The sequence below is a fragment of the Anser brachyrhynchus genome (assembly GCF_964034855.1).
Source record: "Anser brachyrhynchus genome assembly, chromosome: 17".
Lineage (NCBI taxonomy): Eukaryota > Metazoa > Chordata > Aves > Anseriformes > Anatidae > Anser > Anser brachyrhynchus.
This window is the reverse complement of record NC_137710.1, coordinates 6,310,449-6,323,417: the sequence shown is the minus strand read 5'-3', so window position 1 is coordinate 6,323,417 and position 12,969 is coordinate 6,310,449. Positions and strand designations below refer to the sequence as shown.

At 37.8% G+C, this 12,969-nt stretch overlaps 1 protein-coding gene and 1 long non-coding RNA gene across 12 annotated transcripts in view; one reads left to right on the top strand and one right to left on the bottom strand.

Moving 5' to 3' along the window:
- The window catches only part of SFSWAP (splicing factor SWAP), a 48,646-nt gene extending 41,966 nt beyond the window's left edge, over window positions 1-6,680 (bottom strand). For 5 of the 11 annotated variants that reach the window (XM_080560224.1, XM_080560228.1, XM_080560229.1 and 2 more), the window contains exons 1-4: window positions 6,274-6,680; window positions 3,703-3,872; window positions 3,011-3,148; window positions 2,162-2,247 (exon numbers count right to left, since the gene is read on the bottom strand). In XM_080560224.1, the coding sequence (XP_080416350.1) occupies window positions 2,162-2,247; window positions 3,011-3,148; window positions 3,703-3,872; window positions 6,274-6,536 (657 nt within the window). In that variant the 5' untranslated portion in view covers window positions 6,537-6,680. Of the gene's footprint in view, window positions 1-2,161; window positions 2,248-3,010; window positions 3,149-3,236; window positions 3,587-3,702 lie in introns of all 11 variants that reach the window. The other 6 variants (XM_080560227.1, XM_080560231.1, XM_080560232.1 and 3 more) reach the window with 5 other exon arrangements.
- A 310-nt stretch (window positions 6,681-6,990) lies between these two features.
- Window positions 6,991-12,059, top strand: LOC308179681. The gene is made up of 3 exons (XR_013940484.1): window positions 6,991-8,542; window positions 9,558-9,673; window positions 11,481-12,059. It is a non-coding gene; the product is annotated as an uncharacterized lncRNA (long non-coding RNA).
- The last annotated feature ends 910 nt before the right edge of the window (window positions 12,060-12,969 follow it).

The window sequence follows — 12,969 nt, the reverse complement described above, 5'->3', positions numbered from 1 at the left end:
AAAAAAACAATTTTCAATCTCTCCTCGTAAATTTAGCTGGTAATATCCTCTTATTGCACACGTCTGTGGCATCCACAGACTTCTTAAAATGCAGTGGTTAAAAACCAATCACCTTGGCCCACTAACCCAGACCATGAACAGTTCAAGCAGTAGAAGACATCCTGTGTGCTTAACACAATGCTTGTATTTTAAATTTGACAATGACATTACTGCTGCAATTGGAGTTTCCATACACTCAACACGCAACAGCTCACTAGAGCCTCTGGATTTATTTTTTTATTTTACAGTAGTGCTGCCTAACTACTTAGTCTTCATTTAACATTTAACATTTGCACACTGGATTGCTCTTTATTGCAGGAGCTATTTGATACCTTTATTGACCTGCACCTTGCAGATAGTGAACAAAGTCTCCAAGTTAGCAAGTCGATTCTCAGATCTTATCCAACTTCCAAGCACTACAGTTTCTTCCACGAAATGATTCACAAAGCTTAAAAGTACCACCACCCTCCTTGACCATTAACTCCTTGCCATAATTACATATCACATATCCCTTAACTTAAATGTTGATTAGCAGCGGCCTCAGGAGAAGCCTAGAACACCACTGTCACTTCCACTAAACAGTAAAGTATCTGTACATGTTTTCCAACCACCTGGGGATCAACAAAATGGCAAAGTAATTTACAGAGGGTTTTGTTTGCCTTTAAAATAAAAATAAAACAAAACCAACAGAATATGCACTTCAGGGAAACTGAATCACTTGGTTGGAACAACAACAACAACATCACGGCTTACAAAAAACATTTTCACAATTTCCTATCCAGGGTTAAATATATGTTCTTTGCAGAGCTGCTATCTAGACATTTCTGGTTTTGTTTGTTTTAAAACACAAACTGAAAATATCCCCATTCACTTTTTGTTTGTTTGAACATATTGGAGTTCAATAGCTGACTTATATTAGAAATCACTTAAGTAAGCCCCACCTTGCATTCTGCAAGTACATGTAAAAATGTATCTTAAATTTCATAACAAAACTCAGCAAAACAGATTTCTAAAACAGCAAAACTTCTTTCACCATCAGACACTTTTTGGAAACAGCATACAATTGTAAATAAGCGGTTTCTGACTGTGAAATTGACGTTCCTATTCTAAGAATAAAGTATAACTGGCAATATAAAGGCAATAATGTAAATATCTGAATTCAGAAGTGGGTTTGCAAGCACTTTACTATTGAAACATATTGTATGACTGTATAGAAAGTAAAGGAAGTAACACAATAGATATGTTAAAAAAACAGAACAGGATAAAAATTTCCAATTAATGGCTAATGAAGTAGAAGAACAGTCTTACACAAACACTGTGTTCATGAATAGTGATTCTAACAAATTGCTTTGAATCTTTACTAGCTAAGATTATCAAGTTGAGAAGGCAGCCCAAAGGTAAATTAACATTTCCACAAACACGGTATAGAAGAAAGAATATTATTTCACTTATCAGCATCTCTTCTGAAACTTGAAATAAATTTAAATTCATCATGTTTACAACTGTACTGAAACACCAACATCACTTCAGTGAAGGATCTTGGAAGGAAGAGACTGTTCAACTCTCTTTAGGGAAAACATGCAAGTCGTCATTAAGGTTACAGCTTACGATGTAGCACGTTCTGGTAAGATCGAAGAAGGGAAGAGCTTCTATAATGCTAATACTTTCAAGTTATTTCAGAATTTTCTAGAAATAAATTATTACTTTCCTCCTGGAATAGGCTAGCCTTAAATGCAGCCTTTACATCGGTTACTTCCTTTGCATTGGTAACTTCCTACCCACTTCAGATTGGGCCAGATTAAAACAAATCTGAAAAAGTCAACAGAAGCAATCTTCTGTTTAACAGTCCTTTCCACTTTTTATATTCTCCACATTCTCTAAAATATCACAAGTAATACTAAATGCACTTAGCATAAACACGGTAGTAATTTCAATGTGAATAAGAAGATTCAAGAGAGTTAAAAGAACTCAAAAATTCAAGGCAGTACATTTGGAATTAAGCTACTATTTGAGAATAATTTAAAGTCTACCAAACTGAAGTTAACAGAGAAAAATCAGTACAGCACCATAAACTTCTTGAAAATTGACAGAAATGTAGGCTGCATTAAATGTACACACATACCAGTTCCACATCAGAAGGTACATTCAGTCCCGGAGGGGCAACAAAAGGTTCTTCGTTTTCTTCTACATTTTCTGTCTGAGCTGCTTCTACAACAAATGGCAAGGTAAAATACTACAGCACAAAACAGGACAAACTTTTCAAACGTTAACCAAAAATTATTACAAAAAAGCTTATCTAAAAGTATTTATCTTTACATCTGTGTAAGATAAGCACATCTCGTATCACAGTAACCCAGCAATATGTAGTTAAATAACCCAATTATTAATTAAACAATCCTAACATAACTAAGAGACAGTTCAATAACACTTGAAATCTTCCTTAAGACTTCCCATTAAAAATACAGTTATCATAATTGAAGATGGGAGCATGAGAACCTGAACTCTGCATTTAAGATCATAAGGAGAAGCGTACTATGTTGAGAGGTCTTGTTTATAATTACTAAGGTGATGAAACGTAAATCTAAAAATTCTATTATGGTTAATTATTGTTTTGTATGTTTGTTTCTAGTGATCTTTTCCTTCTTGACCAAGAGACATAGCGGTAAAAAATTGTCATGTGATGAAATACAAGAATTTTCATGATTAAGAACCTGCAGGACAGCAGAATTAAATTTCCGATCCTGATTACTGCAGTATTGACTATGGTTTATGAGGAAAATATTTTAATATGTCAAGAGAAAGTTTCCACAAAAATCTAGTAACAAACTTCCATAAAAAATGTAATCTCTATTTAACCTGAAGTACTTTTGCATTAAGACACATGTAAAAACGTCAAAGATTTTCAACCTTGAACTGAATAGGAGACAGAGGTGCTTCCTCTTAATTAACCCTCATTGTTTTTACCCCTTACCTCTTTGTTTTGCAGGCTGATGTTCCTCCTCCTCAGTAGGTTCTGAAGGGTCATAATAATCACTGCCATAACGGAATCCCACTGCATTATAGGTACCATCTTCTGCCAAAGCTTCACTCAGTCTTTTATATTCCTCCTCTTGAACAAAAATACAATTATCAATTAATACAACATATTTAAAAGCTAATGTTTTTTTTTAAAAAAGAAAAAAAGTAATGATTCTTACTTAAGTTTTTAGATGAGACGTTGTCACCTGTTTTAACTTTCATTTAAAACTGAATAGAAAAAGACAGCATGTACACATGCTGACCATTTATGTCTCCCTGAAGAGATAAAGGCTGAGGGTTAAGACATTCTAACATAATTATTCACACAAGAACACTGACTTTCAGTTATACAGCACTGAAAAAGAAGCAGGGTGTGTTTATTCTGTTGTTTTTTTTGGGGGGTGGGGTGAGTGTCTCAAATCCCAGTCTGCCCTCACAATCAGGGCAGTTTCTGTGTGGATCTATATTTAAACTATCCTGTGGTCCTCTCACATACGCAAAGACTCCCGCTTTTCGAATCCACTGGATACTGTCAAGATAACATCAGAAAAAAAGAGAGTATAAAATAAGTAGGAGTAAATTTAATTAATTTCAAAATTATTTATTTAAACATGTGCTAACTCAGGAAGTTTCCTTGAGCAATACCTTGCCTCGCCTCCTCCTCAAGCAAGTCCGTATGCAAGGCTAAATACCTCTCTTCATCACAGAGGGCTTCTATTCTAGCTTCCTCTTCAGACAACTGATAATCTCTGTTCCACGTGGAATATTCAGCATCATATTCAGAAAGGTCATGCAGGTGACCACGCCCATCATACCTGCAAGATGAAAAAGCTGGTCAATGAAAAAAACTTAGGGCTTGAGTTTATGCGACTACTTAAATACTTACCCATTAAAAATGAAAAAAAAATACTTATATGTTAAAGCATATTTCCTTTTAGAAGTTACGTTTAATTTTGCTAATCATTTGTCACCAACTATTGAAAATTTGTTTAATAGGCTAGATTCCTCTCAAAGAAACTAATAAATTATTACAATTAAAGGCAAAGGTATCCTTTAATAGTTTAAGTGGGATCCATTTCCTTAACAGCTCTTACCGTACGTGGTTCAACCAACCAATCAATGTCACTTGCAAAATATGTTTTTCTGGAAAGTCAAATAGCTTACATTCACACAAACCCGAATACATAAATACCTATCCGTAAGAACCAAACGGTCGAAATTTCCTCGCTTCTTTCTGCTAGTCCCGAACTCTCAGGAGATATCTTCACCATAGAAACTTGCGTCCATTGGAGGTAAAATCATGGCTAGGCTCGGCCCCTAGCCATTTGGCTGAGGAAATAAGTTCTGGGTTATGTGATAGAGAGACACACATACATAGGAACAGTAACATATACATGCAATTCAAGGAGGTTCACCGTAAAAACGGCAAAGATCAATGACGTACACTTCCCTTCTACTAAGCAGAAAATTTTATTTGCAAGAAAAGCATTGCATCGGGATAATGTTTATGCATCAGTAAAAGAAACTGATTGAAAAGTGACAGTAAACTCCACTCCGCTGAGGTGTCTTCCCACACACAACTCTTGACTTGTGCCAACTTGCTAGACCAAAAACAAAGAAAGTAAATATTCTAATAGCAAAGTTAATGAAACACGTAGGTCTGGTTAATCAAGCTCTGTCCACAGGCAAACTTCAACCCATGTCTTCTCATAGCAATGTGCTTTTCTCAAAATGGTGAAAATGAAGACTGCTGCTGGAGATAAAAAGAATCTAAGCTTCCGAAGGAGTTTATAGGATTAGTAAATGCAAGCTTCCTTAACTTACAAATGCATGTTATTTGAACTTTTTAGTATTGTATGTATGTACGTACATGCACATACTTTATTTTTGCTCCCAACAATTTCTGTAATTACAATAAACTGGGTTACTGCTGTACAGAACCACAAAAATGGCCTCTACCTCCTAACAAAATGCACCATACAAGTGAGCTGCCCTTAGAAGTGTGCATTATAACACTTCCCATGTAAGTAAAAAATAAAATAACTTACTTTTTATTCATGTTTTTGTATTTATTGCAATTTAACAAACCGTAAGAATCCAAAATAGTGCAAGAACATCTCTTTTTCCTGCATTCTTATGGATTTTTTTTCAAGCCAAATACTGTTATGTTAAATCGAAACAAGAAAAATCATGCTTAGTATCACACCAATGATGAAATTGAGGGAACAAATACATATAGTATGCCATGTGATCCTTTTCAAACCAAAACCCCTCCATCTTTCCACTGAGTTTTTCAGGATCAGCCACAACTGCTCTTAAATACTACTTTCAGTGCTCCACTCCCATATACCCAACCTGACTTCTGATTTTCTTTCTCCAGATGTATATTCAGAAAATTCGTTCTGAATAAATTATTTGTAAATCCCACCCTGAACCGCTGAGACTTCTTAAGAGACCAGAAGAAAAACCAAATCACTAAATTCTGTTATACTTTCTGGCCACGAATCTGTATGTACCGCAAAACAACATAAAAAGCCACCTCTGCCATAAACTGTGAAGAGTAAACACCCCAAATGAGACCCACTCTGCCACTAATATAGATTAATGCATGGCACAAGGAAAAAGTAATGAGACCACGAATTGCTCTTGGGGTATCCCGTCAACAGCTTGCAGTCAGATTACACAGGATAAGTATGGAAGCCCCACTTTCCCTAAGGTGGGTAAATGCCTTTTCGCTCCCTACCCTCCACCCCGGCTGCTTAGAGAACACAGAAAACTTCCGATAAGCATTCCAATGCAATAAGGCTTCCTTGGTTTCCATGTGAGGATAGACAGTACTTGGGGGTTGCACTGAAAAGGTGCAAAACCTTCACGCTCTCCACTCCACAAACCCTATCCTAGCAAGTGGAAGAGGAAGACACAATGCATACTGGATGCCAGAGGGAGGGGAACCTCCCCACACTGCCAGAGAAGGGAACCCCAAGTTCCCGTTGCCAGGGGGACGTCAGCCTTACAACAGCAGCGCTCGAAGCACCCTAGCAGGAGGAGCAGCCCTCCAAGCCTGCCAGCGAAGAAGATCCCCACACATCCATCGGCCAGCGCGAGCCCTCCATTGCTCATCCCCCGCCCTCGCTTGCCCACAGCACAAGGGGAGGAACAGAAAGAGGCTATAACAGGAGATCTCGCAGCAGAGTCTGGGGGTTGTGGTACACCGACCTATCGATCATGATCTTGGGGTCTCCCATCCAAGGAATAAGGTGTCGCCCCTGCTCCTGGTACTGAGCCTTCTCATCATCTCGAAACAGCTTGCAGGCATAGCCGAACACCAGCAGCTCCACACGGCTATTCCCACCTCCACCTCCTCCTCCTCCACCTCCTCCGGGGGGCCCGGGGACCGCTGCCCCGCCTGACAACAACATGAGGGGCGGCGGGCCTGCCTCTTCTGCGCTCCGGCGAGAGCCCCCGACCCCTCCGTACATCACCGGGGGACGCAGCGGGCAGGAGGAAACTCGCAGCAACAGCGACTGTCCGAGAAGCGAGTCCCCCAGGAGGCCGGGCCCGCGCTAAACTCTCCAGCTCCACAGCACCACGGTCGCCATCACCCGAAACAAAATGGCGACGCTTCCCCTTCCGCTGCCCGAGCAGAGGGCGGCCCGGCTGCCGGCAATCGGTAGATTCGCCTCAGTTGTCGGGGAGGAGAACGAGCAGCCCCCGAGGCCGCGGTGAAGCTCCGTGCTGCCGGCGGCGGCGGGTTGGGACGGCCAGAACGCCGTGAGGCGACAACGGCCGGTGGCGTGGCGGCCACAGTGACGCGGGGGTGCGACGAAAGTGCGGAACCCCGAGGGGGGGGGCGCGGGGGAAAGGGAGTCATGAGGGAAAGGCTGGTGGCTGAGGGAGGGTTCTGCTGTAGTCGATAAACTACAATATTTGCTAAAAATATATATAATCTAGGTCAAATTTTCTAACGATGCTTGCCTCAGTGTGATATTATTTTCCTGGTTTTGGTAAAAATGTGTAACGTGGTCAAGGTGACCCTGCTTGAGCAGCGGGGTTGGACTAAATAATCCCTGGAGGTCCCTTCCAACCTCAACTACTCTGTGATTCTGTGAAAAATAAACAAAGCCTAACCAACCAAACAAAAACAATAACAACAACAAAAACCACAAAACAAACGAGCAAAAAAAAAAACAACAAAAAACAACCCAACAACAACTAAGCTCCTCAATAACTTAATATGAAGGATCAAGTTGCTTTGCCTAATTTATGATAAGTTTTGTAATTAAACACATCATGTTTTGCAATTCAAAATGGGTCTTAAACCATAGCTTTTGTTATGAGGAATTCTGGACACCAATAAACACCGACAGAGCTGCTGGGTTTTTCCAGTCCAATTTACCGATGTCACTGCACCCAAGGGAATGACATATGTAAAATAGTGTGAGAAAAGCAATGCACGAACAGTGGAAAAGAAATGGGTAGGTTGTATCTGCATCTAGAAATACCTGCTACTGCATAAATTTGGTGAAGAAATGTAAAACTTTTCCTTGAACAGTTCTTTTCCCAGTTTTAGTCATGAAACTGAAGACGTTATCCATGGGGTTTCCACAGAATATGTGAAAATGAACTGCGAAATCTAAGTAAACTTTATATAATGCTACTTTAAAGTAAATATGATGCACGTACACACGTATCTGCAATTCCTTGTGCTATAAAAGATGGTTAAAAAAATGAAGTTCTGGAAGTTAACAAATCTGTAACCCTGGAGCATATTTCATGTGGAAGTTATTAGAAACTGATTGCTCTGAAAGCCATTGGTGAAGAAATCTGCTAAAGATAGGTGCCTTGGATGTATCTTGCTGTCATGTAAAAGTAATGACTGAGATGTTTTAATGTAGAGTAGTTCTTAGTATAACACTCCCCTTTGAAAAACATGGTATACAGGCCTGAATACCAAGGAGACGGGGGAACAGGCCTGATCATCATTCCACAATTTTGTACCAGTTGGGAAACACTTGCAGTAAAGAAAAGTGCAGGAGAAAACAATAAAAAGAAGATAAAGGAAAACAAACAAAAAAACAAACTGATTTTGAGGGCAGTGTAAAAACGCAATTAAACACTAATATGTGGTGAGGATTTTGTGGCTTCCATAAATCTTCTGGTAATACAAATGATTCAGCGATGTGTCACAAAAATGGCTCCGTGCAGTTGAAGTGGCGGTGTAATGAGATGAGATAACTTAAAGAATATTTTACCAGGATATCAGCGTTTGAGACAAGGGTGTGAACTCTACATGAGTCAGATAAAGGACAAAAATGGAAATCTTAGTTACAAAGAATGCAATTAGAGAAAGATGGAGGGAGTATTTTAATGAGCTCTTTAATGGTGAAATGGATAAAGGCGAACAAACAGCAATTTTCCAGCCACCTGAGCCATTTGTAGAAGAACCAAGAGGCAATCAGAACACCCAGGAACAATAAAGCACCAGGTGTTGATAATTTTTTCCCTGAATTATTAAGAACAGGAGGGGATATGCTAACTGCAAGACTTTAAAACTAATTGGTACGGGTTTGGTGATTTGAAATTAATGTAAAGAAATGGAAAAGGGAAGCTGTATGTCTATTTCTGAGAAGAGGGACAAAGTGAAATCTGAGGCCTCGGGCCTCACTGCTTATTAGCATGTGATATTTGTGGCTGTTTGTTCACATGTAATTAACCTGTAAACAGAAGAGAGATTAAGAGAGGCTTCTGCAAGAACAGGACTACTGCACAACAGTTATTTTCAAATTATTAAATACTCAAGGAAAGGTGGTAGGAACATGAACAGTCTACATACAGGGATCTTTAATGTATTTAAGGAAGCACGTAATAGTATGTTATGAATTTGCATTGTAATAATAATAAAAATATCTTCTTTAGATTTTTTTTTCTTCAGTATGTGTCAGTAAGTTATTCTATTTTTATTTTTGTTCTAGTGTGTATCATAATCAGGAAGGAAACTTGGTGCTAGTCATATTATAGAGGTTTTTTTTTATTTTTTTTATTTTTATTACATTTAAAGACACATCCAGCTTTAATATCAGCTAATAAGAAAATACACTCTGAAATGACTCTAGGCTTCTCTTTTAAGGTTTTTATATGGTAGAATGTCCATGTTATTTCATATTTCGACACTCAATTAGTCCTAGCTGAACTGGCTGGGAGGAAGAGTAGCTAGCTATAACAGGAAAAAAAATTACAAAATGTATCTCTCTCCCTCTCGCTTTTTATATTTTCATTCCATTGCAGATAGGAAAGCAAGAATAAAGCAAGGAAAATCAAACCTTTTTTTTTTTTTTCTCTATCTTAATAGAACTGTAGTCATCTAGTATTGCTTTGTGGCTTACCTTTAGCTAAAAGTGTAGAAAACATATTATTTCTCAGTTCTGAAGTAGATTTCAAAGAAAAGCATGTTGCGCTGATTTGAAAGAAAAATACCATTTTCCTCACGTTTTGTCCTTCAGCAATATAAAGGGATTTTCAAGCATACCCAAAGAACGCATCAAATGTTATTCCAGTTGTAGAGGAGAAAAGAAATCTCAGCTGCTGGAATCCCTACTGAAGACATAGCAAAGGAGGGGTAAGCAGTTCTGCAGAGGAGAGTGCAAATTTTCAGTAATTAAGTAGTTGTAACTTAGGAGTGGGTAGTCACATAAATCTAAGATGTTATATTCTTTTGTATTGGTTATAGGGGGATGAGACTCTATATGAGTCTGTATAGGATTTATTGATCAACACAGCACACTGTTCTTCGTAGTAAAAATTGAAAGCTTGCGTTATCATGATATTAGTATTGACACTGATGTTCAAAGTGGGCCCGTTATTTTTGTAGAAAATGCTGTGCTTAGGCTGGAGCCAAGATCTAAGGTTTTTCTGGGTCATCATTTGTTTATTAAGGATCTTGGCATGAACCTGCATGGCCATAAGACTTTATTCTGCCTCAGTGGTATCTTGTAACAGAAGAGCTGCCATGTTCTTTAGGGACGTACGCACAGAACCAGAGTGGTTTACTTGAACACTAAAATTGCACATAATTATTCTCTTAAAGAAGATATTCTCTAAATTATCATGACTTTTTGAGCAGATTTTATTGTTACTTCTGCCATTACTGTAGCATCCACATATAAAACATACGGTAATTCCAGTCCAATTGAATTGGAATCACATTTTAAACATAGAATTGCTATAAAACAGTAGCTAGGTAAACAATTTATGGGTATGTTAATGACTGCAGTATGTAACTGGCTGCATTAATGACTAGATACAGAGTAACAGAGTAGTGGTTGAGGATTTCCAGCTCTTTTTAATTACAAGCTTACTGTAATTCATAGCTTAGTTGCTCGCTTTATTTCCAGAGAGTTACTTCTTGAATGAAGATTATATTTACCTATCTGTCTAAAAACAGGAGGTAAAAAGCTCTCTTCTTTTTAACACAGTGATTTTATCTATTGACCACATTTCTTATTCTAGCAAGTTACACAGATATGCAATGTATCCTCTGGTAGGTTGTTTCCTCTGTGAGTGTGTGTGTATTTCACAGCCTGCCAATTTCTATGACTAATTTGTTTGGTTACTTTCTTTTGGTCTCCTTTCTTGAGGGTGTGTTTAAGAAGCAAAGATGCACTTAAATATAAACAGAAAGCATTAAACAAATGAAAATAAAGGGGAGGGGGGGGAGTATCCAGAAAAAGATTGTATTTTTTTCCCCGTGATTTTTGCCTTGAAAAGGCCCAGCAGGTTCTATCAGACAGTCCTCAAGAGACTAAATGCTATAGATCAGCTCCTAGGTGCCATCATTTCGTTGAAGAAATTTCAGTTCCTGTCGTTTTGATGCAGTAGAGCTTAATGTGCAGCTGATTGCAAAATATAATAAAATTAAATAAGCTTGTTCTCTTTTTCCTTCCATTTGCTTTCTCTTTTCTTTATTCAAAAATATCTTTGCTGTTGTATTATATAAAGCATTTTATTACTATATGCTTGGAAAGAGTAAATTAAAGTTTATGAGTAGTACTAACAATCAATGTTGGATTTGCTCCTGAATTCTCTCATATAGCAGCAGTAGGTTCGTTTTCTTACAGCTTTTCCCCAGAAAAAAGATTATGTATGAGACATTTCAGTTAAAATGCGTAACAAGCAATTTCTGTTACTGTACACAAAATGTAGAGCAAATTAAATAGTTTTAAAATATATTCAGTTTACAATTAACCAAATTCCTTACATTCGGCTTTCATCATAAATTTGCTTTTGTTGTTACTGTGGAAGCCCATGACGTAAGTTCCATAAGGAATGTGTTGTGGTTTTGTTTGCAAAGCGTAGTATCACTGGATAGTAACTTATGTTCTGTATTATTTCGTTTGTTTGTTTTTAAGTAATATTCTGTCTTGCAGGTAAAGTAATGAAAATGGACTGCTACTTTCTAGATAGCACTGATGCGTTTAAGAGCAACCTTCAAATTTCATAGCTTGTCTCTCTTACTGCAAGGAGGTTTTACACAGCATTCTTTGTGCAACAAAGCAGCCAACTCTGTGTTACAGTCTGTCCAATTGTATTTAATCTCCTCTTAGCCATTAGGCGGAATTCTTTCTTCTTTTGCAGAAGGTCATAGCTGAATAGGTTTATTGCATATGGAAAATAAACTTATTTTTCCTATGAGCAGTAACATTAGTCATGGTGTGATAGCATTCCTAACTAAACCTTGACCATCATTGATCTGCTACTTGAAGAGAACCCCACTTCATACATAAGGAAATAAATGCTCTCTTATTTATTTATTTATTTATTAAACTTTGTATCATTGGGAATATATAGATATCAAAAGATGAAAGTCTGCCTTGTGTAACCCTGTGTTAAAACTGCTATTATTTATGTATAATTGCATGGTTAAAGAAACCAAGACATATTCATTAGCTTTAATGGATTGTGAGGCCATATTTATTACTAGTAACAACAAGGGAATACAGATTATAAATGGCTGTCATTTTATATTATAAAATAAACATAGAAGCTAACTACTTGAAAACTTTATGGTTCTGGAAATTCTTCCTTTTGCAAATGATGTAAATGTTGTTCTTAAGCTGCCACTGCTTATTGAAGCTTCTCTCTCAAATGATGCTGAAGCACTCCTGGCCCTCTGCATGCTTTAGAAAAATCAATGCTGCACTCCTATGTGGAAATAATTACTAAAGATTTAGGCCTGGTAGACTACTATTCATTCCTAGAGGAAAAGGATAAGGCAGCAGCAGTTTGTCTTGTTTATTTGCTTCTTTAATGGTCTTTGATCGTCTGTTCTGTGGACACTTTTTTGAAGGTTTTCATTTTATTTGCACCTAATATTTTAATGTTTTCTGAAGGACTTACCATTCAGTATAACATGATGAAAAGTTTCATAGGTGGGAGTGTGAAAGCAGTCACTGATAGACACATTAGCTTGTGCCAGATGGCACAGTTGGACAACATGCTGCATGCTGTTGCTTCCTCCATCCTGAAGTTGCCTATTGTGCAAAGTAGACCTCCAGTGGCTCTGTCTTCTGTACGGCTGTATGATTTGCAGAGTTATCAAATAGGCAGGCTGAAGGGCCTTCATATTAGTATTGCCTGTTTGCGTAATCAAATTCAGTTACTTCTTCCCTCTAATGCTTCACATTTTCTTGGGTGAAAATTCCTTAGATTTCTCTTTCAGTGTTAAATGTTTGGCTTCCAAATGTCTCAGCAGTGTCAAATGTTTCATGCTCAACAGCTGGTGTTTTCAGAGTGCTACACACTGTGGCTGCAAATCAGTCGGTGTGAAACCATATGTAATCTGCCACTTTCTTCATTTTTTTTCTTTTTTCTTTTAGTGCAATTTGCTATCATCCCTTGCACACAACTCTTGCCTTT